Consider the following 26,113-nt stretch of genomic DNA (forward strand, 5'->3'; position numbering starts at 1 on the left):
CGGACAACAGACGGTGAGTATGTAGTGTTTTTTTTTTACTTTTACCATGGTATCCATGGTAAATATCGGGTTACTAAGCGCGGCCCTGCGCTTAGTAACCCGATGTTTACCATGGATACCAGTGAAGACATCGCTGGATCGGCGTCACACACGGCGATCCAGCGGTGTCAGCGGGAGAGTTGCGACGAAAGAAAGTTCGTCCACTCTCCCTGCAACCAGCGATATCCCAGCAGGATCCAGATCGCTGCTGCGTGCCAAACATAGCGATATCGCTATGCAGGACGCTGCAACGTCACGGATCGCTGGCGATATCGCCTAGTGTGACGGTACCTTTAGGCACCACTGAAACTTGATGGGATGATACACATGATTGGAATACAAACCTTGAAGAAGTCAACTTATTTTTAAGAAACAGGCTTAACAAGAAGGGAGTAGGTGTTACACTATATGTTAGGAAAGTGTAAATCTCAACAGAGAATGGTAGCTCTGCTAAAACTATTTGGGCAAGAACACAAGACGAACAGAAAAGACAGTATTGACGGTGTTTACTATAGGCCACTTGGAGAGACTGAAGATAAGGACAAACTATTTTTACATAAGACGTCTATTGTGCTAAAAAAAAAAAAAAGTACGGAGTTAGTGATCGACCCATCTCTTCCGACAAGCCTACAACCTGCAGTAACCACCGATCGACCAAACCACTGCACGACCAGCTCTATCCTCACCTACTGTATTCTCACTCATCCCTTATAGATTGTGAGCCCTCGCGGGCAGGGTCCTCTCTCCTCCTGTACCAGTCGGGACTTGTATTGTTCAAGATTATTGTACTTGTTTTTATTATGTATACCCCTCCTCACATGTAAAGCGCCATGGAATAAATGGCGCTATAATAATAATAAAAATAATCATGGGAGATTTTAACTATCCAGATATTTGCTGAGAAGCTCTCTCAGGCAAAAATAATGGGTCCAGAAAATTCTCATCTTCTCTCGTTGCCAACTTTATCTTTCAAAAGGTAGAAAAGAAAACAAGACGACTTGCCATCGTGGACCTAATGCTTATCAACAAGGAGGAAATGGCTGTGGAAGTAAAGGTGGCTGGGAATATAGGAGGCAGCGATCATGCTATCCTCGAATTTTGGATTAAAAGCGAAGGAAGACCTGCGAGGAGGAAGATTTTAAGGTTGGACTTCAGAAAAGCAAATTTTAATGAACTCAAGAGGGGATGAAAGGTCCATTGGCTGGAAGTTCTAAAGGACAGAAATGTCCCAGAAAGATGGGAGATTTTGCTAAATGAAATTCTCATTGCACAATCAGTAACCATCGGGAAAATAAGGAAGAATTGGAAGCATTTAAAGAGACCAGGATAGATGAACACAGAACTTAAACACTTGCTAAAAAAGAAAAAAAAATGTATATCAAATGGATAGTAGGGGGCATATCTAAAGAAGAATATAGGTGCATCTCGCAAAATTAGAATATCATCAAAAAGTATTTATTTCAGTTCTTCAATACAAAAAGTGAAACTCATATTAGATAGAGTCATTACAGACAGAGGGATCTATTTCAAGTGTTTATTTCTGTTAATGTTGATGATTATGGCTTACAGCCAATGAAAACTCAAATGTCATTATCTCAGTAAATTAGAATACTTTATAACACCAGCTTGAAAAAATGATTTTAAAATCCAAAATGTTGGCCTATTGAAATGTATGTTCAGTATATGCACTCAATACTTGGTCGGGGCTCCTTTGGCATCAATTACTGCATCAATGCGGTGTGGTATGGAGGCGATAAGCTTGGGGCACTGCTGAGGTGTTATGGAAGCCCAGGTTGCTTTGATAGCAGCCTTCAGCTCGTCTGCATTGTTGGGTCTGGTGTCTCTCATCTTCCTCTTGACAATACCCCATAGATTCTCTATGGGGTTAAGGTCAGGTGAGTTTGCTGGCCAATCAAGCACAGTGATACTGTTGTTATTAAACCAGGCATTGGTACTTTTGGCAGTGTGGACAGGTGCCAAGTCCTGCTGGAGAATTTCCATCTCCAAAAAGCTTGTCAGTAGAGGGAAGCATGAAGTGCTCTAAAATTTCCTGGTAGACGGCTGCGTTGACTTTTGTCTTGATAAAACACAGTGGACCTACACCAGCAGATGACATAGCTCCATAAACTATCACTGATTGTGGAAACTTCACACTAGACCTTAAGCAGCTTGGATTGTGGTCTCTCCACTCTTCCTCCAGACTCTGGGACCTTGATTTCCAAGGTCTAGTGTGAAGTATCCACAAACAATGATGGTTTGGGGAGCCATGCCATCTGTTGGTGTAGGTCCACTGTGTTTTATCAAGACCAAAGTCAGCACAGCCATCTACCAGGAAATTTTAGAGCACTTCATGCATCCCTCTGCCGACAAGCTTTTTGGAAATGGAAATTTCATTCTCTAGCAGGAATTGGCACCTGTCCACACTGCCAAAAGTAACATAGTAACAGTTAGCAAGGCCGAAAATAGACATTTGTCCATCCAGTTCAGTCTATATTCCATCAGAATAAATCCCCAGATCTACGTCCTTCTAAAGAACCTAATAACTGTAAGATACCATATTATTACGCTCCAGGAAGACATCCAGGCCTCTCTTGAACCCCTCGACTCATCTTTATAGTTTATGAGGACAAGGACAGTACCATTTTTTTTTTTTTATAACTCCCCAGAATACCCCTTTAATATGTGAAGAATAAAATGCTGTTATCCCCCATACACCATGAAAATTATTTACTGACTTACACCAGCAGCAATAGCTCCAGGCCTACGATGCGTTTTGGTCTGTCCATGAGATGCTGGCTGGCCTTTATATCCCCATCTCTTCATGACTCCTTGAAATCCTTTACCAATTCTGAAAGAAAAGGAAACCAAGAAAGTAATTTTCCGGTAATGTGTTAGAAAAACAAAAATTCGTAACCACCACATGTTCCTATATATCGGAGATTAATGACAGTGTTGCTAAATTGCTCTGGACGTAGATGACAAAAAGTATACAGTGCAGTTTATCCCAATTCACACCAAAGTTAGTTAGCAAAAATTATTCTGTTATGTACCTCAGAAGTATAATTTCTGTTGTAAAAAACAAGTCCCAAAAAAATATAAGAAATAAATAGGGAGAAATAAAAAAAGGTTTTTGGAATACGATGATGAAGTAAATGAGAGAAACGCTTGGTTCTTAATCTTAGCACAAAATGACGTGTGCTACATATACATGGGCGGCGGTTACAGTGTGTGGATGGGGTTAAGGAGTTGAGCTGCCTATACAAGCGGTAGATGCAGGCTATGTTACATAGCCAACATGTGTGACAGAAGACACAGCTCCTGAGCTTTTAACAATTAAATGCCACTGTCAACCAATGACAGCGGCATATAAATGGAATCGTTGCTGATGCGCTACAGTACATCAGCCTCCAATGACACGATTGTGGTGCACAAATGAATTGCCATGGCAGCCAGGGACCTAGTAAAGGATCCTGCCATTGTCATCTTGGTATTGTTGTGAAGCTCAGTGGTGCATGCAGTATAGCAATATAAGCAATCAGACAAACAAACATTTCAGTCCCCTAAGTTGACTAAAAATAAAGTAAAAAAAAAATAAAGAATGTTAAAAATATATTAAAAAAAAAATTTAAGGAATTCTGTCATCAGGTTTTTGACACCTAATCTGACAGCAGCATAATGTACAAATACCCTGATTCCAGCGATGTGTCGCTTACTGGGCTGCTTGTTGTAGTTTTAATAATCTACTGCTGATAAAACAGTGCATCACTAGTGTACTTGTAAACCTGCTGGAATGTAGTCTACCATATTCTATTTAACCCTGCTCCTATCACTGACTGCCAGCTTTCTGTGTATACTGTGCATAGGCAGAAAGCTGTGAATCAGCGATGTGGGCGGGGATAAAAAGGGCTCAGCAATCAGAGAACTGGTAGATCTGCAGCAGAGAAAATTGTAGCATGCAGACCACAACATGATACATTGCTGGACTGAAAAAAAAACAAAACAAAAAAGTGTTGCGCCTTTGGTCTATTAAAATCTAAATACAGTAAAGAAACATGAAATCAAATGCCAGAATTGTAGCTTTTTTTAGACATCACTCGACCCTAAAAAAAAAAAAAAAAGAAATGCAATGCAAAAAGAAGAAAAATGTCATAACGTTCGTTTAAGTAAAGTGGTTGGGAGAGTGCATCTATGGTAAAGTTGCAGAGATACTTATACTAGAGCTTGAGAATTTTTCCTAGTTTTGCTTTTCGATATTTACCATTGTTAAACATTCCTTCAGTGGAAGAAACTACAACTGGCTGGAAGGAAAGTGTCCCAAGAGGTGGTGTCCGTTTATTAGTAATCATTTATAAACAACTGCTCTGTCTGATGTGCCCAATAACTCGGTAATCAAAAAATCGGAATGTTTCTCGGGTGCACATAAGCTGGCATCAGGTGCCATAAATTAGGTCAGTGTCACAGCATGCAGCATTTAATTGTTCACTGTAACATTACAAATGCGTTGAACGTATCTGCTTTGTTCTGAAGCCTGTACCGAAATGGAACAGTGCTGAACAGCAGTACAATGCCAATTAGGGCACTCCGTGGGCAAGGATCTTTACTGCTGCTTCGGTAAATATATGGATGTATTTTAGCAGGCATGATGCCCACTGGGAGAGCTCACCTGATGATGCCAACCTAAGCAGAGAAACTGCTCATTATATAATGGCACACACAGATCATCTGGAAGCGGGAGAGAAAGCAAACCAAATTAATTAAATTTCTCTGTGGCTTTGTCCCTTTATTGTATGATAAACATGCGATAACTTTTGGTTCTTGACATAATTCATATATACACTAACACTGATTACTACAAAGATTCAAAGTCTAAAAAAAATGGGAAAAAAAACCCAAACCCTCCTTATTCCTTTTTTCAAAAACTTGAATGACAACCAGTATGGCAGGAACCACTGTTTCCCAGCTTTCCAAAACCCTTAACACCTCATTTGGGTATCCGTTTTTGACGTCTGTGTTCTCTCCAGTTTTGCATGGATGGGGAAGCCACAGTTTTGGTAGCGATACGCATGGGGTCCTCATTTCCTCATCTTATTATCGCCTACGTCACAGGTTCTTTGGTTTTCACACTGCCGGCTGTGGCACCTGCACTGCAGCGTAATTGCATGTGTAAGTGTTTATAATTATTATGCTTTAGGTTTATCCTGATATTCAAAAAAAATTAAAAATTCCACTTGAAAATGGCGCCCGCCGCACCTGTGCAGTAGCAGCGATCAGGCTATCGGCGATCTTAGCTTGTATATATAATATTCATTATGTTAACTAAGGGGCAGGTCACTGAGGGATCAGTGACCTGTTAGCAGGCTGCATTATGAGTATCTAATCAATGAAGACCCCCACAGGCCGCCTTGGAGCACGAGCATATCGTTAACTCAAAACTAAAAATAAAGATTAAACAACAACCACAAGACGGATTTCACCAACCAAGGTATTATTGTAATCAGTATAATGGCACCGACCTGACACTGTCTGTGGGTCACTGAGCATAATCCTGGTGGCAGGTTCCCTTTAATGAATTTGGTGCATCTTTTTACTGAATAGACCTTAAGGATATGTGCACACGTTCAGGAATTTTCGTGTTTTTTGCGCGTTTTTTCGTGATAAAAACGCTATAAAAATGCATAAAAAACGCATAGATATGCATCCTATCATTTAGAATGCATTCCGCATTTTTTGTGCACATGATGCGTTTTTTTTCGCAAAAAAAACGCATTGCGGGAAAAGAAGCATCATGTTCATTATTTTTGCTGATTTTTTGCGGATTTCCCATTGTTTTGGAGTGTCCAGAAAAAAACGCAAAAAATCTGCAAAAAAACGCATGCAGAATTCCTGCGGAAAACCTCAGGTTTATCTCAGGAAAATTCTGCAAGCACATGTGTGCACATACCCTAAGACTGGTGTATGAAAAGCCAGTCTTAATAAATAAGAGCCTGAGTGTTAATAATAAAAAAAAAAAAAAAAAAAAGAAAGACAAGACTAAACAAACAAACAAATAAACCCCAGGCCTAATTGGAAAATCAGCCTAGTTATGCATCACTCTTCATTCTAGCTCTTTATATGGGTATGCGGATTGGCGTGATCCCTATACTGAGCAAAAAAAACAGTTAAATCGCAGATATCTACTATCTTTACCATACAATGTACTCTTTAGTAAATATCTGCCAATTGACTAATATAACACACTTAGAAACAGGATTACTGGAATTCAATGTTTAGGACTTGGAGTGAAGCAATCTACCTTTTTGTTCTTCCTTGTCGAATTAGACTAAATTCCCTTAGGGTACCGTCACACAGTGGCATTTTTATCGCTACGACGGCACGATTCGTGACGTTATAGCGATATAGGTACGATCTCGCAGTGTCTGACACGCAGCAGCGATCAGGGACCCTGCTGAGAATCGTACGTCGTAGCAGATCGTTTGAAACTTTCTTTCGTCGCTGGATCTCCCGCTGTCATCGTTGGATCGGTGTGTGTGACAGCGATCCAGCGATGCGTTCGCTTGTAACCAGGGTAAACATCGGGTTACTAAGCGCAGGGCCGCGCTTAGTAACCCGATGTTTACCCTGGTTACCAGTGTAAAAGTAAAAAGAAACAAACCGTACATACTCACCATCTGATGTCCGTCAGGTCCCTTGCCGTCCGCTTCCCGCTCTGACTGTCTGCCGGCCGGAAAGTGAGAGCAGATCACAGCGGTGACGTCACCGCTGCACTCTGCTCTCACTGTACGGCCGGATCTCAGTCAGAGCAGGAAGCGGACAGCAAGGGACCTGACGGACATCAGATGGTGAGTATGTATTGTTTGTTTTTTTTACAATTTACGCTGGTAACCAGGGTAAACATCGGGTTACTAAGCGCGGCCCTGCGCTTAGTAACCCGATGTTTACCCTGGTTACCAGCGAACCTCGGCATCGTTGGTCGCTGGAGAGCGGTCTGTGTGACAGCTCCCCAGCGACCACACAACGACTTACCAACGATCACGGCCAGGTCGTATCGCAGGTCGTGATCGTTGGTAAATCGTATAGTGAGACGGTACCCTTAGTCTCCTCATGCTGTCAGATTTCTATTCTCTGGCTATTGGATGATTCTAGTTTAAAAGGAATGTGTCAAAAGAAAATTATCTGTGAATCTGTCAGTAGCATCAACCCTCCGAAGCAGTCTATATGGGCATGCAGGTCATAGAAATTTGAATAAAATGATACCTTGATATCGGAGATCCAATGTCTTATTGTAGAAAATGATAAGTTTTTCTTATATGTAAGCGAGCTGTTAAGATCTATGGGACGAACATACATTGCTCAAAAAAATAAAGGGAACACAAACACCACAATGTAACTTCAAGTCAATCACACTTCTGTGAAATCAACCTGTCCAGTCATGAAGCAACACTCATTTTGAATCAATTTCTCCTGCTGTAGTGCAAATGGAACAGACAACAGGGAGAAATTATGGTCAATTAGCAAGACAACAACCCTGTAAACAAGTGGCTCTGCAGGTGACCACAGGCCATTTAGCTGTTCTCATAGTCACTTTTGCATTTTGTCATTGGTCTCACCCCCTAGAGGTACAGAAGAATGAGGCGCTGTCTACAACCCATGGAAGTTGCTCAGGTAGCGCAGCTCATCCAGGATGGCCCATCAACACGAGCTGTGGCAAGAAGGGTAACGGTCTCTGTCAGCACAGTGTCCAGAGTATGGAGCAGATACCAAGAGACAGGCCAGTACACCAGGAGACGTGGAGGGGGGCATAGGAGGGCAACAACCCAGCAGCAGGACTGCCACCTCCTCCTTTGTGCAAGGAGGAAAAGTGGCAGAGCCCAAGAAATGACCTCCAGCAGGCCACTAATTTCCAAGTGTCTGCAAAAAACTGTCAAACACAATGAGGGTGGTATGAGGGCCTGACGTCCACATGTAGGTGTTTTGCTTACAGCTCAACACAGTGCAGGTCGATTGGCATTTGCCAGAGAACACCAAAATTGGCAGATCCGACATTGGCACCCCGTGCTCTTGACAGATGAGAGCAGGTTCACACTGAGCACATGTGACAGAGTCTGGAGAAGCTGTGGAGAACATTCTGCTGTCTGCAACATCCTCCAGCAAGACTGGTTTGGCAGTTGGTTAGTAATGGTGTGGGGAGGCATTTCTCTGGAGGGCTGCCAGCCTTCCATGTGCTAGCCAGAGGTACCCTGACTCCCGTTAGGTACGGAGATGATATTCTCAGACCCATTGTGAGACCATATGCAGGTGCACTGGGCCCTGGGTTCCTTCTGGTGCATGACAATGCTAGGCATGCAGTCCCTAAACAATGAAGGCATTGATGCTATGGACTGGCCTGCCCATTCCCCAGACCTGAATCCAATTTGAGCACATCTGGGACAACAGGTCTCATTCCATCCACCAACGCCACGCTGTACCACAGACTGTCCAGTAGTTGACTGATGCTTTAATCCAGGTCTGGGAAGAGAACCCTCAGTAGAACATCCGCTGCCTCATCAGGACCATGCCCAGGCGTAGTAGTGAGATCATACAGGCACGTGGAGGCCACACACACTACTGAGAATCATTTCCTTGTCTTGAGGTATTTTCACTAAAGTTGGATCAGCCTTTAATTTGATTTTTCCCTTTTATTTTGAGTATCATTCCAAATCCAGACCTCCATGGGATATTAATTTTGATTTATATTGAGCATTTTTATGTTTTCGTGTTCTCAACACAATCTACTATGCAATAAATAAAGATTTGCAACTGGAATACTTCAATCAGTGATATCTAGGATGTGGTATTTCAGTATTCCCTTTATTTTTTTGAGCAGTGTAGATCTCCCTGAGAATTTGACCCCAGAGCTTATTTAACACATTTACCAGTGTGATATGCAATGGCTAGAACACGGATTTCTCATGGAAGTCAGTTGCAATGTTCGGAGTTCTGGGAGGAAGGGAGAACAAACTCAAAAGTTCAGGTCCCCATTGTTTTCAATGGGGTTTGGGTTTGGGTACAACTGAACTTTGTAATAAAGATCGGGTCAGGTACCAGAACTCGAATTTCCACAGGTCTGCTCATCCCTAGTAATAGCCGCTCTCCTGATCTAACTGCAGAGCGGTGTGACTATAGCTGACATCCGCAGGTTCCTCTCAGCTTCAGACTCCATCTGACAGGCAGACAGGGTTACAGTATTGGTGCAATAAAGTAGACATGTGAGAGCTGCAAAAATGAGTTTGTAATGAAACAAAGGTCAGTTCTGTTGTTCTGTGTTAGTTACTTGTCTCACATTGGTAACTTGCCCTTTTAATAAAAATAAGCTCTGGAGGTGGATTCTTAATGCAGTTTATTATTTGGCCCACATATCTTAACAGCTCATTTACATATAAGGAAAACATAACATTGGATCGCAGATATCAAGGTATCATTTTATGTAGCTTCCCAAGACCTACATGTCCTCGATGACGAGGTTAGTGAGCGCCCTCTACCTGAACAGTCACTGCAGACCCGGAAGACACAGCGGAGCGTGGTGGTGGAAGAGGTGAATATCACAAGTCCCGGGGGCCTGAGTCAGCGGCGACACCGGCATCTGGCTCCCAGCGACGAATCGCAGCAGCAGCAGCAGCAGCATATGGGGCATATTATTCTATGGAGCATCTTATGGGGCCATCAACCTTTGTGCAGCATTACATGGGGCATAATATTCTATGGAGCATCTTATGGGGCCCATCATTAACCTTTTATAAAGCACTTCAATTTATAAAGCTGAAGAGCCCGGTGTTGCCTGGGCATAGTAAATATCTGTGGTTTGTTATAGCACCTCACTTCTCTTATTTTCCCATCACACCTCTCATTTTCCCCCTCACATCTTTCATTTTCCCCTCACATCTCTCATTTTCTCCCTCACACCTCATTTTCCCCCTCACTCCTCTCATTCCCCAATAACACTTGTCATTTCGACCTCACATCTGTCATTTTCCGATCACTCCACTATTTTCCCTCACTCCTCTCATTTTGCACTCACACCTCATTTTCACCTCACACCTCTCATTCTCCCCTCAGGATATACATGTTTGTCATCTCCCTTATATATAGTATACACCTGTATGTCATCTCCTGTATATAGTATATACCTGTATGTCATCTCCCCTGTATATAGTATATACCTGCATGTCATCTCCCCTGTAAATAGTATATACCTGCTGTATGTCATCTCCTCCTGTATATTGTATATACCTATATGTCATCTCTTCTGTATATAGTATATACCTGTATGTCATCTCCTCCTATATATACTATATACCTGTATGTCATCTCCTGTATATAGTATACAGGTCCTTCTCAAAAAATTAGCATATAGTGTTAAATTTCATTATTTACCATAATGTAATGATTACAATTAAACTTTCATATATTATAGATTCATTATCCACCAACTGAAATTTGTCAGGTCTTTTATTGTTTTAATACTGATGATTTTGGCATACAACTCCTGATAACCCAAAAAACCTGTCTCAATAAATTAGCATATTTCACCCGTCCAATCAAATAAAAGTGTTTTTGAATAATAAACAAAAAAACCATCAAATAATAATGTTCAGTTATGCACTCAATACTTGGTCGGGAATCCTTTGGCAGAAATGACTGCTTCAATGCGGCGTGGCATGGAGGCAATCAGCCTGTGACACTGCTGAGATGTTATGGAGGCCCAGGATGCTTCAATAGCGGCATTAAGCTCATCCAGAGTGTTGGGTCTTGCGTCTCTCAACTTTCTCTTCACAATATCCCACAGATTCTCTATGGGGTTCAGGTCAGGAGAGTTGGCAGGCCAATTGAGCACAGTAATACCATGGTCAGTAAACCATTTACCAGTGGTTTTGGCACTGTGAGCAGGTGCCAGGTCGTGCTGAAAAATGAAATCTTCATCTCCATAAAGCATTTCAGCCGATGGAAGCATGAAGTGCTCCAAAATCTCCTGATAGCTAGCTGCATTGACCCTGCCCTTGATGAAACACAGTGGACCAACACCAGCAGCTGACATGGCACCCCACACCATCACTGACTGTGGGTACTTGACACTGGACTTCAGGCATTTTGGCATTTCCTTCTCCCCAGTCTTCCTCCAGACTCTGGCACCTTGATTTCCGAATGACATGCAAAATTTGCTTTCATCAGAAAAAAGTACTTGGGACCACTTAGCAACAGTCCAGTGCTGCTTCTCTGTAGCCCAGGTCAGGCGCTTCTGCCGCTGTTTATGGTTCAAAAGTGGCTTTACCTGGGGAATGCGGCACCTGTAGCCCATTTCCTGCACACGCCTGTGCACGGTGGCTCTGGATGTTTCCACACCAGACTCAGTCCACTGCTTCCTCAGGTTCCCCAAGGTCTGGAATCGGTCCTTCTCCACAATCTTCCTCAGGGTCCGGTCACCTCTTCTCGTTGTACAGCGTTTTCTGCCACATTTTTTCCTTCCAACAGACTTACCATTGAGGTGCCTTGATACAGCACTCTGGGAACAGCCTATTTGTTGAGAAATTTCTTTCTGGGTCTTACCCTCTTGCTTGAGGGTGTCAATGATGGCCTTCTTGACATCTGTCAGGTCGCTAGTCTTAGGGTACTGTCACACAGTACCATTTTGATCGCTACGACGGTACGATTCGTGACGTTCTAGCGATATCGTTACGATATCGCAGTGTCTGACACGCAGCAGCGATCAGGGATCCTGCTGAGAATCGTACGTCGTAGCAGATCGTATGGAACTTTCTTTCGTCGCTTGATCACCCGCTGACATCGCTGGATCGTTGTGTGTGACACCGATCCAGCGATGTGTTCGCTTGTAACCAGGGTAAACATCGGGTAACTAAGCGCAGGGCCGCGCTTAGTAACCCGATGTTTACCGTGGTTACCAGCGTAAATGTAAAAAAAACAAACAGTACATACTCACATTCCGGTGTCTGTCCCCGGCGTCTCAGCTTCTCTGCAGTGTGAGCGCCGGCCGGAAAGCGAGCACAGCGGTGACGTCTGACGTCACCGCTGTGCTTTCCGGCTATGGCGCTTACACAGTGGAGAGAAGCAGAACGCCGGGGGACAGACACCGGAATGTAAGTATGTACTGTTTGTTTTTTTTACGTTTACGCTGGTAACCAGGGTAAACATCGGGTTACTAAGCGCGGCCCTGCGCTTAGTTACCCGATGTTTACCCTGGTTACCGGGGACTTCGGCATCGCTCCAGCGCCGTGATTGCAACGTGTGACCGCAGTCTACGACGCTGGAGCGATAATCATACGATCGCTGCGACGTCACGGATCGTGCCGTCGTAGCGATTAAAATGGTACTGTGTGACGGTACCCTTACCCATGATGGGGGTTTTGAGTAATGAACCAGGCAGGGAGTTTTTAAAAGCCTCAGGTATCTTTTGCATGTGTTTAGAGTTAATTAGTTGATTCAGAAGATTAGGGTAATAGGTCGTTTAGAGAACCTTTTCTTGATATGCTAATTTATTGAGACAGGTTTTTTGGGTTATCAGGAGTTGTATGCCAAAATCATCAGTATTAAAACAATAAAAGACCTGACAAATTTCAGTTGGTGGATAATGAATCTATAATATATGAAAGTTTAATTGTAATCATTACATTATGGTAAATAATGAAATTTAACACTATATGCTAATTTTTTGAGAAGGACCTGTATACCTGTATGTCATCTCCCCTGTATATAGTATATACCTGCTGTATGTCATCTCCTCCTGTATATACGTGTGTCATCTCCTCCTGTATATACCTGTATGTCATCTCCTCCTATATATAGTATATACCTGTATGTCATCTACTCCTGTATATAGTATATACCTGTAAGTCATCTCCTCCTGTATATAGTATATACCTGTGAGTCATCTGCTCCTGTATATAGTATACACCTGTGTGTCATCTCCCCTGTATATAGTATGTACCTGTATGTCATCTCCTCCTGTATATAGTATGTACCTGTGTGTCATCTCTCCTGTATATAGTACATATCTGTGTGTCATCTCCTCCTGTATATATTAGTAAAGAAACACAGTAGTGATACTAGAATGATAATATTGGAAAAAATTAATTAATAAAATGAAGTATACACTATAGTTAATAGATCACCACCTGTGCAACAGTTTTAGTGGGGGGAACACTAAAGTGAAAAAACCAAAGCTCCCAGCATAGAGACCCGAACCAATCAGAACATGACAGGGAATATTGATAATATTATTTTATTAATTCATTTATTAGTAGCAATAGTGACAACCATTAAAAAGATATTTATTTATTTTTAAAAAAATTAAAAATACATATATAAATATATTCCAAAGTATGTGCAGTTAAAACCGCAAAATTATAGGGCCAGCCAAATCCTCATCATATATTACAAATGGCAATTTATCCCATATGCACACTAGATTTAAATATATATATATATATAAACAAAAATCAATATGTGCCAGTGATAAAAAATCACAAAAGATATATATCAAAAAGTAAAAGATCAGTCTCAAAAAATCATGGTGACAATGTGGAACAATATATAAAGTGCCAAGTGCAACAAGTTAATTACCACCCAAACGACATCTAGTGCAGAGAAAAACAGCCAAGAGGGCCAAATAATTGAAAAGTGCTATGTGCCAATGCAATGGGAATGCCAATTACTTACTATAGTAAATCGGGTGAATGATCCCAGGCTGCCAGCGGTTAAATAATGTGCACCCCGACGCGCGTTTCAGACCCGCAGTCCTTCGTCAGGGGGAATGACTGACTGGCAGTATATATTAGCTCACACATACACATAATAGACAGGTCATGTGACTGACAGCTGCTGTATTTCCTATATGGTACATTTGTTGCTCTTGTAGTTTGTCTGCTTATTAATCAGATTTTTATTTTTGAAGGATAATACCAGACTTGTGTGTGTTTTAGGGCGAGTTTCATGTGTCACGTTGTGTGTGTTGAGTTGTGTGTGGCTACATGCATGTAGAGACTTTTGTGAAATGAGTTTTGTATGGAGACATGCGTGTAGCAACTTTTTGTGTGTCGAGTTGCATGTGACAGGTTAGTGTAGCAAGTTGTGTGCAGCAAGTTTTGCGTGTGGCGAGTTTATGTGTGGTGCTATTGAGTATGTGCAAGTTTTGTGTGAGGCAACTTTTGCAAGTGTAGCAACTTTTGTGCATATGGCAATTTTTCCACGTGTGCAAGTTTTGCGTGTGGCGAGATGTCCATGAGGTGAGTTTTGCACGTGTGGCGAGTTTTGCACGTGTGGCGAGTTTCGCACGTGTGGCGAGTTTTGCGTGAGCCTAGTTTTGCATGTGGCAAGTTTTGCATGTGGCGAATTTGCGTGTGGCGAGTTTTGAGCGGTGACTTTTGTGTTTCGACTTTTATGTGGCGAGGTTGGTGTATGTGTGGTGAAATGTGTGCTGAGGGTGGTATATGTGCTCAAGCACGTGGTAGTGTGTGGCGCATTTTGTGTGTGTGTTCATATCCCCGTGTGTGGTGAGTATCCCAAGTCGGGGCCCCACCTTAGCAACTGTACGGTATATACTCTTTGGCGCCATCGCTCTCATTCTTTAAGTCCCCCTTGTTCACATCTGGCAGCTTTCAATTTGCCTCCAACACTTTTCCTTTCACTTTTTCCCATTATGTAGATAGGGGCAAAATTGTTTGGTGAATTGGAACGCGCGGGGTTAAAATTTCGCTTCACAACATAGCCTATGAAGCTCTCGGGGTCCAGACGTGTGACTGTGCAAAATTTTGTGGCTGTCGCTGCGACGGTGCAGATGCCAATCCCGGACATACACACATACACACAAACACACACACATACAAACATTCAGCTTTATATATTAGATTATATGAGGCATATTTTAATAGGGAGCATCTTATGGGGCCCATCATGAACTGTATGGAGCATTATATGGGGCTCCTGATTCAATATGGACATTCAAAAACATTTAACCTACTGATGTCTCAATTAATTTTACTTTTATTGGTATCTGTTTTTATTTTTGAAATTTACCCGCAGCTGCTGCATTTCCCACCCTAGGCTTATACTCGAGTCAATAAGTTTTCCCAGTTTTTTGTGGCAAAATTAGGGGTCTCTGCTTATACTCTGGTCGGCTTATACTCGAGTACATACAGTACTTCATTTTGATCACTGTGATAGACCCTACCACAGTGATCAAAATAAAAAAAACAGTAAATCAAACCCCCCCCCCTTATCACCTTCTTAGTTAGGCAAAAATAATAAAATAAAAAAATATTTGTTTTCTATTTTGGTTAGGGTTGGGGTTAGGGCTGTTTTGGGGTTGGATTTAAAATTGAGGCGTTTCCACAGTTTAGGCACATCACAGGGTCTCCAAACGCGACAAGGCGCCCGCCATTGCTTCCAGCCAATTCTGTATTCAAAAAGTTAAAACCGTGCTCCCTCCTTTCTGAGCCCCGCCATGCGCCCTAACAGTGGCTTTCCCCCACATACGGGGCATCGGTGTACTCTGGAGAAATTGCACAACAATTTTGTGGTCCATTTTTTCTTGGTACCATTGTGATAATAAAGTTTGGGTCTAAAGTAAATTTTTGGTGAAAAAAGTAAAATGTTCATTTTTTCCTTCCACATTGCTTTAGTTCTCGTGAAGCATCTGAAGAGTTAAGGTACCGTCACACTAAGCGACGCTGCAGCAATACAGACAATGATGCCGATCGCTGCAGCGTCGCTGTTTGGTCGCTGGAGAGCTGTCACACAGACCGCTCTCCAGCGACCAACGATGCCGAGGTCCCTGGGTAACCAGGGTAAACATCGGGTTGCTAAGCACAGGGCCGCGCTTAGTAACCCGATGTTTACCCTGGTTACCAGTGTAAAATGTAAAAAAACAAACTACATACTCACCCTCTGATGTCTCTCACACGTCCCTCGCCGTCCGCTTCCTGCACTGACTGAGCGCCGGCCCTAACAGCAGAGCGGTGAAGTCACCGCTGTGCTGTACTTTCATTTTGCGGCCGGCGCTCAGTCAGTGCAGGAAGCGGACGGCGAGGGACGTGTGAGAGACATCAGAGGGTGAGTATGTAGTGTTTGTTTTTTTACATTTTACACTGGTAACCAGGGTAAACATCGGGTTACTAAGCGCGGCCCTGCGCTGAGCAACCCGATGTTTACCCTGGTTACCATTGTAAAACATCGCTGGTATCGTTGCTTTTGCTGTCAAACACAACGATACACGGCGATCTGACGACCAAATAAAGTTCTGAACTTTAATCAACGACCAGCGATATCACAGCAGGATCCTGATCGCTGCTGCGTGTCAAACACAACGATATCGCTATCCAGGACGCTGCAACGTCACGGATCGCTAGCGATATCGTTTAGTGTGACGGTACCTTTAACAAACTTCTTGATTGTGGCTTTGAGCACCTTGAGTGTCACTTTTGGGTATTTTCTATCATACTAACCCCCCAAACTCACTTCAAATGTGAGGTGGTCCCTAAAAAAAAAAATGTTTTTGCAAATTTTATTGGAAAAATTAGAAATCGCTGGTCAATTTTTAAACCTTATAACAAAACAAAAAATTATGTTTCCAAAATTGTGGTGATGTAAAGCAGACATGTGGGAAATGCTATTTATTAACTATTTTGTGTGATATGACTTATTTAAGGGCACAAAAATTGAAAGTTTTAAAATGGCTAAACTTTTGCCAAATGTCCATTTTTTTCATAAACGCAAGTCATATCAAAGAAATGTTACCACTAACATGAAGTACAAAATGTCACAAAAAAAGAATTTCAGAATTAGTTGGATCCATTGAAGCATTCCAGAGTTATAACTAGTGATGAGCCAATATACTCGTTACTCGAGATTTCCCGAGCACGCTAGGGTGTCCTTCAAGTATCTTTTAGTGCTCGGAAATTTAGTTTTCATCACGGCAGCTGAATGACTAGTAGAGAGCTTGATTACATGTGGGGATTCCCTAGCAACCAGGCAACCCCCACGTGTACTTATGCTGGCTAACAGATGTAAATCATTCAGCTGTGGCAATAAAAACTAAAATTTCCGAGCACTAAAAAATACTCGGAGGACACCCGAGTGTGCTTGGGAAATCTCGAGTAACAAGTATATTCGCTCATCACTAGTTATAACCTCAAAAAGTGACAGTGGTCAGAATTGTAAAAATTGGCTTGGTCATTAAGTACAAAATTGGCTCTAAGGGGTTAATGTATTAGAGTGGCTCTCCCGTGCACAAATTTGAAATTTACAGCTTAATTTGGAACAGGCACAATGTTTCAGAATGTCCCATATTATGTGGCGAATACAGGCACCAGGGTACTGAAGTTCTGACCTGACAAATCACACTGTTGTGTGAAGTGGAGGTCACTTTTTAATGCCTATGAGAATTGAGAGCAAGGTTCTGCGGCCAGTCCATGCATTGCGATCTGTGCTCAACTAATTGCAAGGACGGCTATCTGAGCCATAAGGTTGTTTTGTGGTTTTTTAAACAAAAAAAAAAGTGAACCATTTTACAGTATTATCAATAGCACAATAAGTCATAAATGTTATTTTCATGGCTAGTGTATAAAATTCAGGAGCTTCACAAATCAAATAGGTATACAGAATATATTTTGGTCAATTTATCTGATGCTTTGAAAAAATCTGGGTATTAATACATGATGTGTTACTTAAAGAGAATATCAAATTTGAAAAAAAAAAAAAAAAAAGTACCCAACATAACCTAAGAGAAAAGTCCAATCAATTATAGTCAAGTTCTTTCTACATCACTTCTCCCAAGAGATAGGTTTATCAGGCTCCCTGGAGAAATGCATGTATTCATATGTAAAAGTACAATAACAAGGCTGCAAATAAGGAAGATATACTGGATATTTTCCTTACTTAAAGAGTATGTACATGGATCGCGCTACAGCCACTGATTGTTTAAATGTCTGTTTACACAAGAAGGCCAAAGTAAATGATGCACACCAAACGATCTGTAATAGGTCGCTCAGTGGCCACAGACTGCTATGGGTCTAATCAGTGCAAGTCCTGTTTACGAAAGATGAGGTCACCTGATGAGCGAACATTTTACTTCTTCATTGGGCGATAGGTTGCCATTTACACTGTAAGAAAATCACGAAACGAGAGTTTTTGTGAGCACTTGTTCACGATTATCTTTAATAGTAAAAGTAGCTAATGGACAAAGTGAAAAATCAAATGCAGGATATAAAAATGTAGTAAATATAAAGCCCAAAAATAATTTCTAAAGTAATAAAAGGGTTTTCAGTTTTTAGGAAAGTTGTTTCCCGAGGCGCTGTTTGTTATATGTTAAACAAACTGCTTTCTCACCCTCCCCAAGTCAAGCACAGAGTCTGTGATAATTCTCCAGGTGGCTTTTATTGGCTGCAGCATGCATCGATGTGACGTAGATAGCACAGCAACAGATTAACAAGTTCAACGGCTCACTCCATCTAGGCGGGCAGAGCCAATAAGCTCAATGATTGGCTGCAGTGCTGTCAAAATAAAGTCAGCGGTGCAGTTTAACAGAAGCAGCGATAGAGACTCAGGAAGGGCAAGTAAAGTACAATTTGTGTGTTTTACAACAAACTGCCCCTGGGGGGCACAATGTTCCTGAAAACGGAAAAACCCTGCAATGGAAAAAGTAACATTTTTCTTTATTGATGTGTGATAGTTGTGCAACGGCGTAGAGCAGGGGTGGGGAACCTTAGGCCCCAGCGCCATTTACAGCCCTTGATGACCTTGTATCAGGCCCCAAGCACATTCTCAGGGACTGCATTCTTGGGCAGGGAGCTGTATTTTGATAGCCACCAGCTCATTAATTTCTTCTTGCTCTGTTAACACACACAGTGTTCACTACTGAACATTGAAGGGCATGCAATGAAAGATTACGTCCTGACCCCAGTGCCGTAGTCAGGATGCACTTTGTGGGTGGAGTTTGTGCGGCCCCCGAAGGATGGCATAAATATCCAAATGGCCCTTGGCAGAAAAAAAAAATTCCCCACCCCTGGCATAGAGATACAAACTGACAGGTACACTTGTTTCTGGATTAGGTTGCATGAATGTACATGGCCAATGCAAAAGACCTTACAGATTTCACTCCCAAATGGACTACATAGTCCAGGCATAAGGTTGTACAAAACAAAATTGGGTGCAAATAGTTATTTCTATTAAATAAAATGTGTTATATTTGTGACATAACTCAAGAACGCAGCCAATTTTTGCAATTTCATTTTTTGGCTTCCCTTCTTCCAAGAGACATAACTTTGCTATTTTTCCATTGACACAGTCTCGCATGTGGGCTTGGACTTTGTGCGACCAAGTGTTGAGTGACACTAGTAATTTCCAATAATAAAGTAAAAAAAATTGTATAGATGATTAATTTTATAGCATACTAATCCCATAGTCATATACACTGTGGTCAGATTAAGAAATGTTCACAGTAAGTTTACAATTTATTAATTTTGTAGTTTAAAAATACTCTAAAATTTGTTAAAAAAACAAACAACTTTGTCTTCATTTTCCGAGACATGCAACTTAATTTTTCTGTTGAGAAGCTGTAGACGGCCCTTTTTTTTTGGTTTGCATGTCAAGCTGTAGAATTCCATGGTATCATTCTGGTGTAGCTACAACATCTTGACTGCTTTATAATGCATTTTTTGGTAAAAATGCGGAGAACAATATGGTGGGGTTTTTTGTTTTTTTTACAGCATTTACAAAAGGGTTAAACTATTTTATATTTAGATAGAAAAAGCCACTTGAAATTAATTTTTTAAACTTTATTAAAATCACAGATTATTCTTTATTGTAAGAGCAGTGACATTATGGAACTCTTTGCCTCATGATGTTGTAATGATTGATTCACTACAAAAGTTCATTACATTAGTGAGATATGAGACGATTCTATACAGGAGGCAGAGCGCCTCACTTTTCCCGCTACCTAGAATCTTAGCAGCGACTGCATCTAATCTCACTAATGTAACAATCTGTCTTCATGGAACACCGATTTTACCTGTAAATTGAGAATTTTAAAAATGAATGATCACAGTCCAGGAGGTGGGAGACGCGCATTTCCCTGAGAAGATAAATTACAAATTTGTTTCTTTTCAGGTGCACTATGGATTTATAAAATAAAAGTTAAAAAAATGGTACTCTTTAAAATCAGGCTCCTATAAATCTGCATACACAGCACTGGGAGAGGCATTAGCGCCATGGGAAGCGTTCTCTTCATTTGGGAATGTTCCTACTCATAGCAACAACATTTTTTGCTGTTTTGGTTCATTGTCCCCATACTATGATGTCCTTATATAGTGTTAATGACAACTGCAGTAAAAGGCTATAGACACCATAACATGGAAATAAATTATTATTATTTTATTTTTTTACTTCTGTTAGTGGTTACCTTTAGTTATTCGTATTGCACAAATTTCTGTTTGCAATCTTCATTCATTTTCAGACCCTGCTGAGAAAACTTCCTTTCGTCTCTGTAGACCCTTTTCCTCGCTGAGAATCTGTGCACAGCCCCCTCTGTGCTGATATCACTAAGGCCATGCTCAAACAAACGTATTTTGGGTGGTGTCAGTAAAAAAAATGGGCACCAAATTGGACAATTTTTCTTAATGAAGCAGAGCAGATGAGCAACTTTCTCCAAAAAAAAAAATATATATATCACAGCATGCAATTGTTTTCTCGGATAAGACTCCAGTTACGTTTATTTGTTCGACAAAACAATGAAATTCCACACAGAGCCATTGTATAGCATCAGACTTTTACGGATATATTGCAATTCTTTAACATAGCAAGCTGTATTTACCGTAGTCTTGTAAATTTTTAATAACTGCAGCTGTATGAAAAACTGATTGTAGTTTTCTGGAAGAAACTGGGACGATTATTTATATATGAACTTGGCCTCACACTTAGAGAAGATAGGGAAGTAGATAAACACAACTTAAAGGCGTTGTCCACTACTAGCACAACCCCTTCTCAATCTGAAGGTTTGCCCCATGTTAAAGAAAAACACCTACGCCAGTCCTGATTGGGCACAGGACTCACATGACAAAACTTCACGAGAGCCTTGGGAACGCGAGCGCCGACCGCACTGGAATGGCGCTGGCACAGGAGGCGACTATAAGTGTTTAATGGGTCAAACATTCAGATTGAGAAGGGGTTGTACTAGAAGTGGACAACTCCATTGAAAGACCTCTGATAGATTATTAACATTCTAACAAAGTACTCAACTAGATATAGTACTCTGAATGAGCAAACAAAAAAAAAAAATATCTGAAAATTCTGTGTGAAGGAGTACATAGCCTTCATAGCTCAGCCTCTGGCGCCTAGCAGTTCACCATCTAATTGATAATAGATAACAAATTCTTATAAAACAAGGTTTAAAAAAAAAAAAAAAGTGTCTATACCAGATGCAATCGAAAAAGTTTTTCAAAGGGGTCTTTATACTTTATGGATCTCAGAAAAAAGAAATATACGGTAGACCTTGGAACCCTAATTATATACCGAGATTCACCAGCCGAATTTTGGATCTTTTTAGATTACAAGTTACATGACTCCATAGTTATTTTATTATTTTTGTATCATGTATTACTTTCTATTTTAATACTAATTACAAAATGTATTTACTAAATACTATATTTTTCCCCCATCCCATTTAGTTTCAGGGCAGATAAGTAATCCAGCTACATTATAACTAGCTATGAACCAGGTGTCTGCTAAAAAATAATAATAAAAAAAAAAAAACCTGGTGCAGACTATGGAAACATAGTGCCGAGCAATAGTGTTCTTGTTAATTTATTACAATGCAGTAACCCAAGACGTGTACACCTTATTGAGATCTAGCCCTTACTATGTGCTCTGTATTAAGAGGAATGGGTTAACACGGTGAAGTGCAACGCACAACCAGCGTCTTTGAGCACTTTGCAATTTGTGTGGAGATGGAAAAGGGTGAATTATTAAAAACTCTTACAAGGCAATTCTCATCAAGTGATTTTTTTCTCCTCCTTAAGTGGCCTGCAAGCCATTGTTCTGATATATGGATGATCCATTCGCTGTCCTCTGTACCCATAAAGCGTTTAGATAGTAAGTAATGAGCAGAAACTGAAATACCATTTTGTTCAGGGCCAAGGGGGATAGTAGTAGGGGGATGTCATAAATCCTCCCTATACAACAGAAATAAAACTAGTCTTTATTATAGCAGCTGCAATATTAAATAAGCACTCACACCAAAATGTTTACCCTCTCAATATATTGCAGTCATGATATTATATAGCACTGTGTACTTACAATTGCTCATTTTGCCTTTCTACCAGCTAATTCTTCTCTTTTCCATAAGGTCTATGACATCTTATGATTAAAAACTAACTAGTTGTATCCTTCTAAGCTTTATGTAGCAAAAGGAGGTCAGTTTTCTCTGTATGACTCATGAGTCACTGCAAAAGTCCCTGGTAAGAGGAGGAGGGAGCAGCTGGGTCAGGAGGTGAAGAGGGGGATAATAAATGCAGGGAGGGACAAGAGCCTTCCTGTTTCAACACTGAACAGAGAAAAGAGATGAATTTACTGGGTAGAAAGGCAACATGAGCAATTTTAAGTACATATTGCTATATAATATGATGATTGCGATATTTTAAGATAACAACTTTGATGGGAGTGCTTCTTTAATGCTCAGTACACACCTATATCCCCCCTTACTATATTAGGGTCCCTAATGTTCCTCAAAAGGGCCTTACTTTTGCTAGAAATGTTCAGTTTGTGGGATCCTGGCATGAAGAGCAGAATCGCACAACCCTCTGTGGCCCCTCTCGAAGTGAAACAGCAAGATATTTCGCTTTGCACTAACCAAGCACAAATGCATACTTTACTAAATTGTTACAGAGCAGTAACCACTTTAATTATGTCACAGCGAGCGCCGCCGCAGAGGGTTCTGGGATCCCGTTTTGCATGCTGAAGTGTTTGTTAGAAACTCGGCCCTTTCGGGATATATTAGGGACCCTTCCAAGGGAATTGTCAACAGATTATATTTAGGAAATAACCGATCTGTTGCTGCTCACTTTTCTACTATATAATTGTCCAAGGGTCACTTCTGTCTTTCTGTCTGTCAGTCTTTCTGTTTGTCTGTCACGGAAATCCGAAGCCGCTGATTGGTCGTGGCCAATCAGCGACGAGCACAGTGCGGACGCGAAATGGCCGCTCCCTACTCCCCTGCCGTCAGTGCCCACTCCATACTCCCCTCCAGTCAGCGCTCACACAGGGTTAATGGACCGCGTTATGCCGTGGTGTAACGCACTCCGTTAACGCTGCTATTAACCCTGTGTGACCAACTTTTTACTATTGGTGCTGCCTATGCAGCATCAATAGTAAAAAGATCTAATGTTAAAAATAATAAAAAAAAAAAAATCATTATATACTCACCTTCTGTCAGCCCCCGGATCCAGCCCAGGCCTTTCCCGCTCCTCGCAACGCTCGGGTCCATGCATTGCGGTCTCGCGAGATGATGACGTAGCGGTCTTGCGAGACCGCTACGTCATCATCTCGCGAGACCGCAATGCACTCTTGGGACCGGAGCGTCGCGAGGAGCTTCGGTAAATGCGCCTGGGCTGGATCCGGGGCCGACGGAAGGTGAGCATATAACTTTTTTTTATTTAAATTCTTTTTTTTTTTTTTTTTTTTAACAGGGATATGGTGCCCACATTGTAATATACTATGTGGGCTGTGTTAAATACTGCGTGGGCTGTGTTATATACTACATCTCTGTGCTATATACTACTTGGCTGTGGTATATATTACGTGGCTGGCCAATATACTTCATCGCTGTGCTCTATACTATGTGGCCTGGGTTATATACTGCATGGGCTGTGTTACATACTACGTCTCTGTGCTATATACCACGAGGCTGGGCAATATACCACGTGGCTGGGCAATATACCACGTGGCTGGGCAATATACCACGTGGCTGGGCAATAAACCACGTGGCTGGGCAATAAACCACGTGGCTGGGCAATAAACCACGTGGCTGGGCAATAAACCACGTGGCTGTGCTATATACTACGTGGCTGTGCTATATACTACGTGTCTGGGCAATATACTACATTGGCTGTGCTATTTACTACATGGGCTGTGTGATACGCTACTTGGCTGTGCTATATTTCTCTGCTGTATCTGTGCATCATGATTCGTGGTATGTGTTAAAGAGGGGGAACCACTGAGACTCTTTCACCCGGGGCCCTCTAAAACCTGGAGCTGGCACTGGCTTCACTGATTGTTCGCGGCCGGGCGTGACCAATCAGCGACAGTCGCAGTCCGCCCACAAATTGGCTCCGGAATTTGAACCACGCTTCGCTAATTGGTCGAGGCCGGACGAATCCTTTGTATAAATTGCATTATTCTGAAAACTTCATAAATAAACTACATACATAATATAGAATACCCGATGCGTTAGAATCGTGCCACCATCCACCGTAGTATTAAATAAAGAGGACAGTCTAGGATTAGCGATAGGTGCATTTTAAGTCAAAGTGTCCAAGGTTTAAGAATTAGATATTACTGAAAATGGTGACTAGATTATTTTCTCTTTATTTTACAGCATTTACATTATCTGAAAAGTAGCCTTAAAAAAAAGAGAAGTTTATTTACTTTCTTATTTATTGCGTTGTTCACACCTGACTTCCCTGATAGTTTCAGACACTGCATACTTTTTTAAATGATTTTAAAAAGAAAAGAAAAAGGTCCAACTGTATTTTTCAATTGCGGGAAAATAAATTGTACATGGATGCATAACAGTCAAACATATGGCTCTAAAGATTCTTTCAGGATTTATCGGAGATAGGACAGAGCAAACTATTTGGCCAATGCCATTTCCCTGTCCAAACAAGGACACTTCATAAGAGGAGCTGGTCCTCGCCAGCTCAGTTGTTTACAAGGTTCATCCCAGTAAACACTTCCAGCAGTGGCGCACAGTGATGGCGAGATTCTGTTCTACTATACATCAAAGACATTACCTGCTAAATGTCACCTCCGCGCTATCACAATGTTTCCAAAGCACTGCATGATACCGGCACAATCACATTCACCCAGAAAGACAGAACCACCATGGGGATATGACCTTTCTATTTCATACCTCCATTGTAGGTAAACAGCTGCTACAACCGGAGGCGCTGTGCCAGAACACTAGGCTATTTATATATATATCATTTTTATCACAGACATTTAACTATTTATCAATTACTAAAATTTGTAGACTTTCTGGAGCTTATCACAACTAAAGGTACAGGAGATTTGGACAGGGGTATTTTACACTATGCAGTATACTCCCCAACCAGTATTCCTGCTGAATAGCCACGTAGTTATCTTCTGTCTAAAGATAACAGGCCGATAATATGGGACATGTACACATTGTGCAAGATGTGAAATTCTATTAACTAATGCAAAAATGTGCCTATACATTGGAGGAGTGCAATGACCAGGCACAGGCGACAGTACAAGAGGTGAAAACAAGGGGCTTCTTCATTGTGTTGCTCTCAGGAGGATAAACCAGAGCAGATTAAACACTGATGGCCTATATTAACAATATGTCAAGGTTAACCCATTCATGACAGAGCCCTTTTTCTTTTATGCCTTTCTGTTCTTCACTCCCCTTCTTCCCAGAGCCATAACTTTTTATTTTTCCTTCAATATGGCCGTGTGAGGGCTTGTTATTTGGGGGACAAGTTGTAGTTTCGAGCGACATCATTGGTTTTACCTTATCGTGTACTCGAAAACAGGAAAAGGTTCCTAATACGGTGAAATACCAAAAAAAAAAGTGCAATTCCATAACTGTTTTTTGGATTTACTTTTTACCATGTTCACCAAATGCTAAAACTGACCTGCCAAAATGATTCTCCAGATCATTAAGAGTTCACAGACAGCAAACATGTCTAGGTTCTTTATTATTTAAGTGGTGAAAAAAAAAATCCAAAGTTTGTTAAAAAAAAAAAATTGCATCATTTTCCAAGACCCATAGTGTCTCCAGTTCGCAGAATCTTGGGTT

The 26,113-nt window shown here is 41.3% G+C and overlaps 1 protein-coding gene across 2 annotated transcripts in view; it reads right to left on the minus strand.

Annotated features, from left to right (window-relative positions):
* The window catches only part of MRPL3 (mitochondrial ribosomal protein L3), an 80,313-nt gene that overhangs the window by 18,218 nt on the left and 35,982 nt on the right, over positions 1-26,113 (minus strand). For both annotated transcript variants that reach the window (XM_077269030.1, XM_077269029.1), the window contains exon 7: positions 2,779-2,887. In XM_077269030.1, coding sequence (XP_077125145.1) covers positions 2,779-2,887 — 109 coding nt within the window. The remainder of the gene's footprint in view (positions 1-2,778; positions 2,888-26,113) is intronic.

Source organism: Ranitomeya variabilis, chromosome 6 (assembly GCF_051348905.1).
Source record: "Ranitomeya variabilis isolate aRanVar5 chromosome 6, aRanVar5.hap1, whole genome shotgun sequence".
NCBI lineage: Eukaryota > Metazoa > Chordata > Amphibia > Anura > Dendrobatidae > Ranitomeya > Ranitomeya variabilis.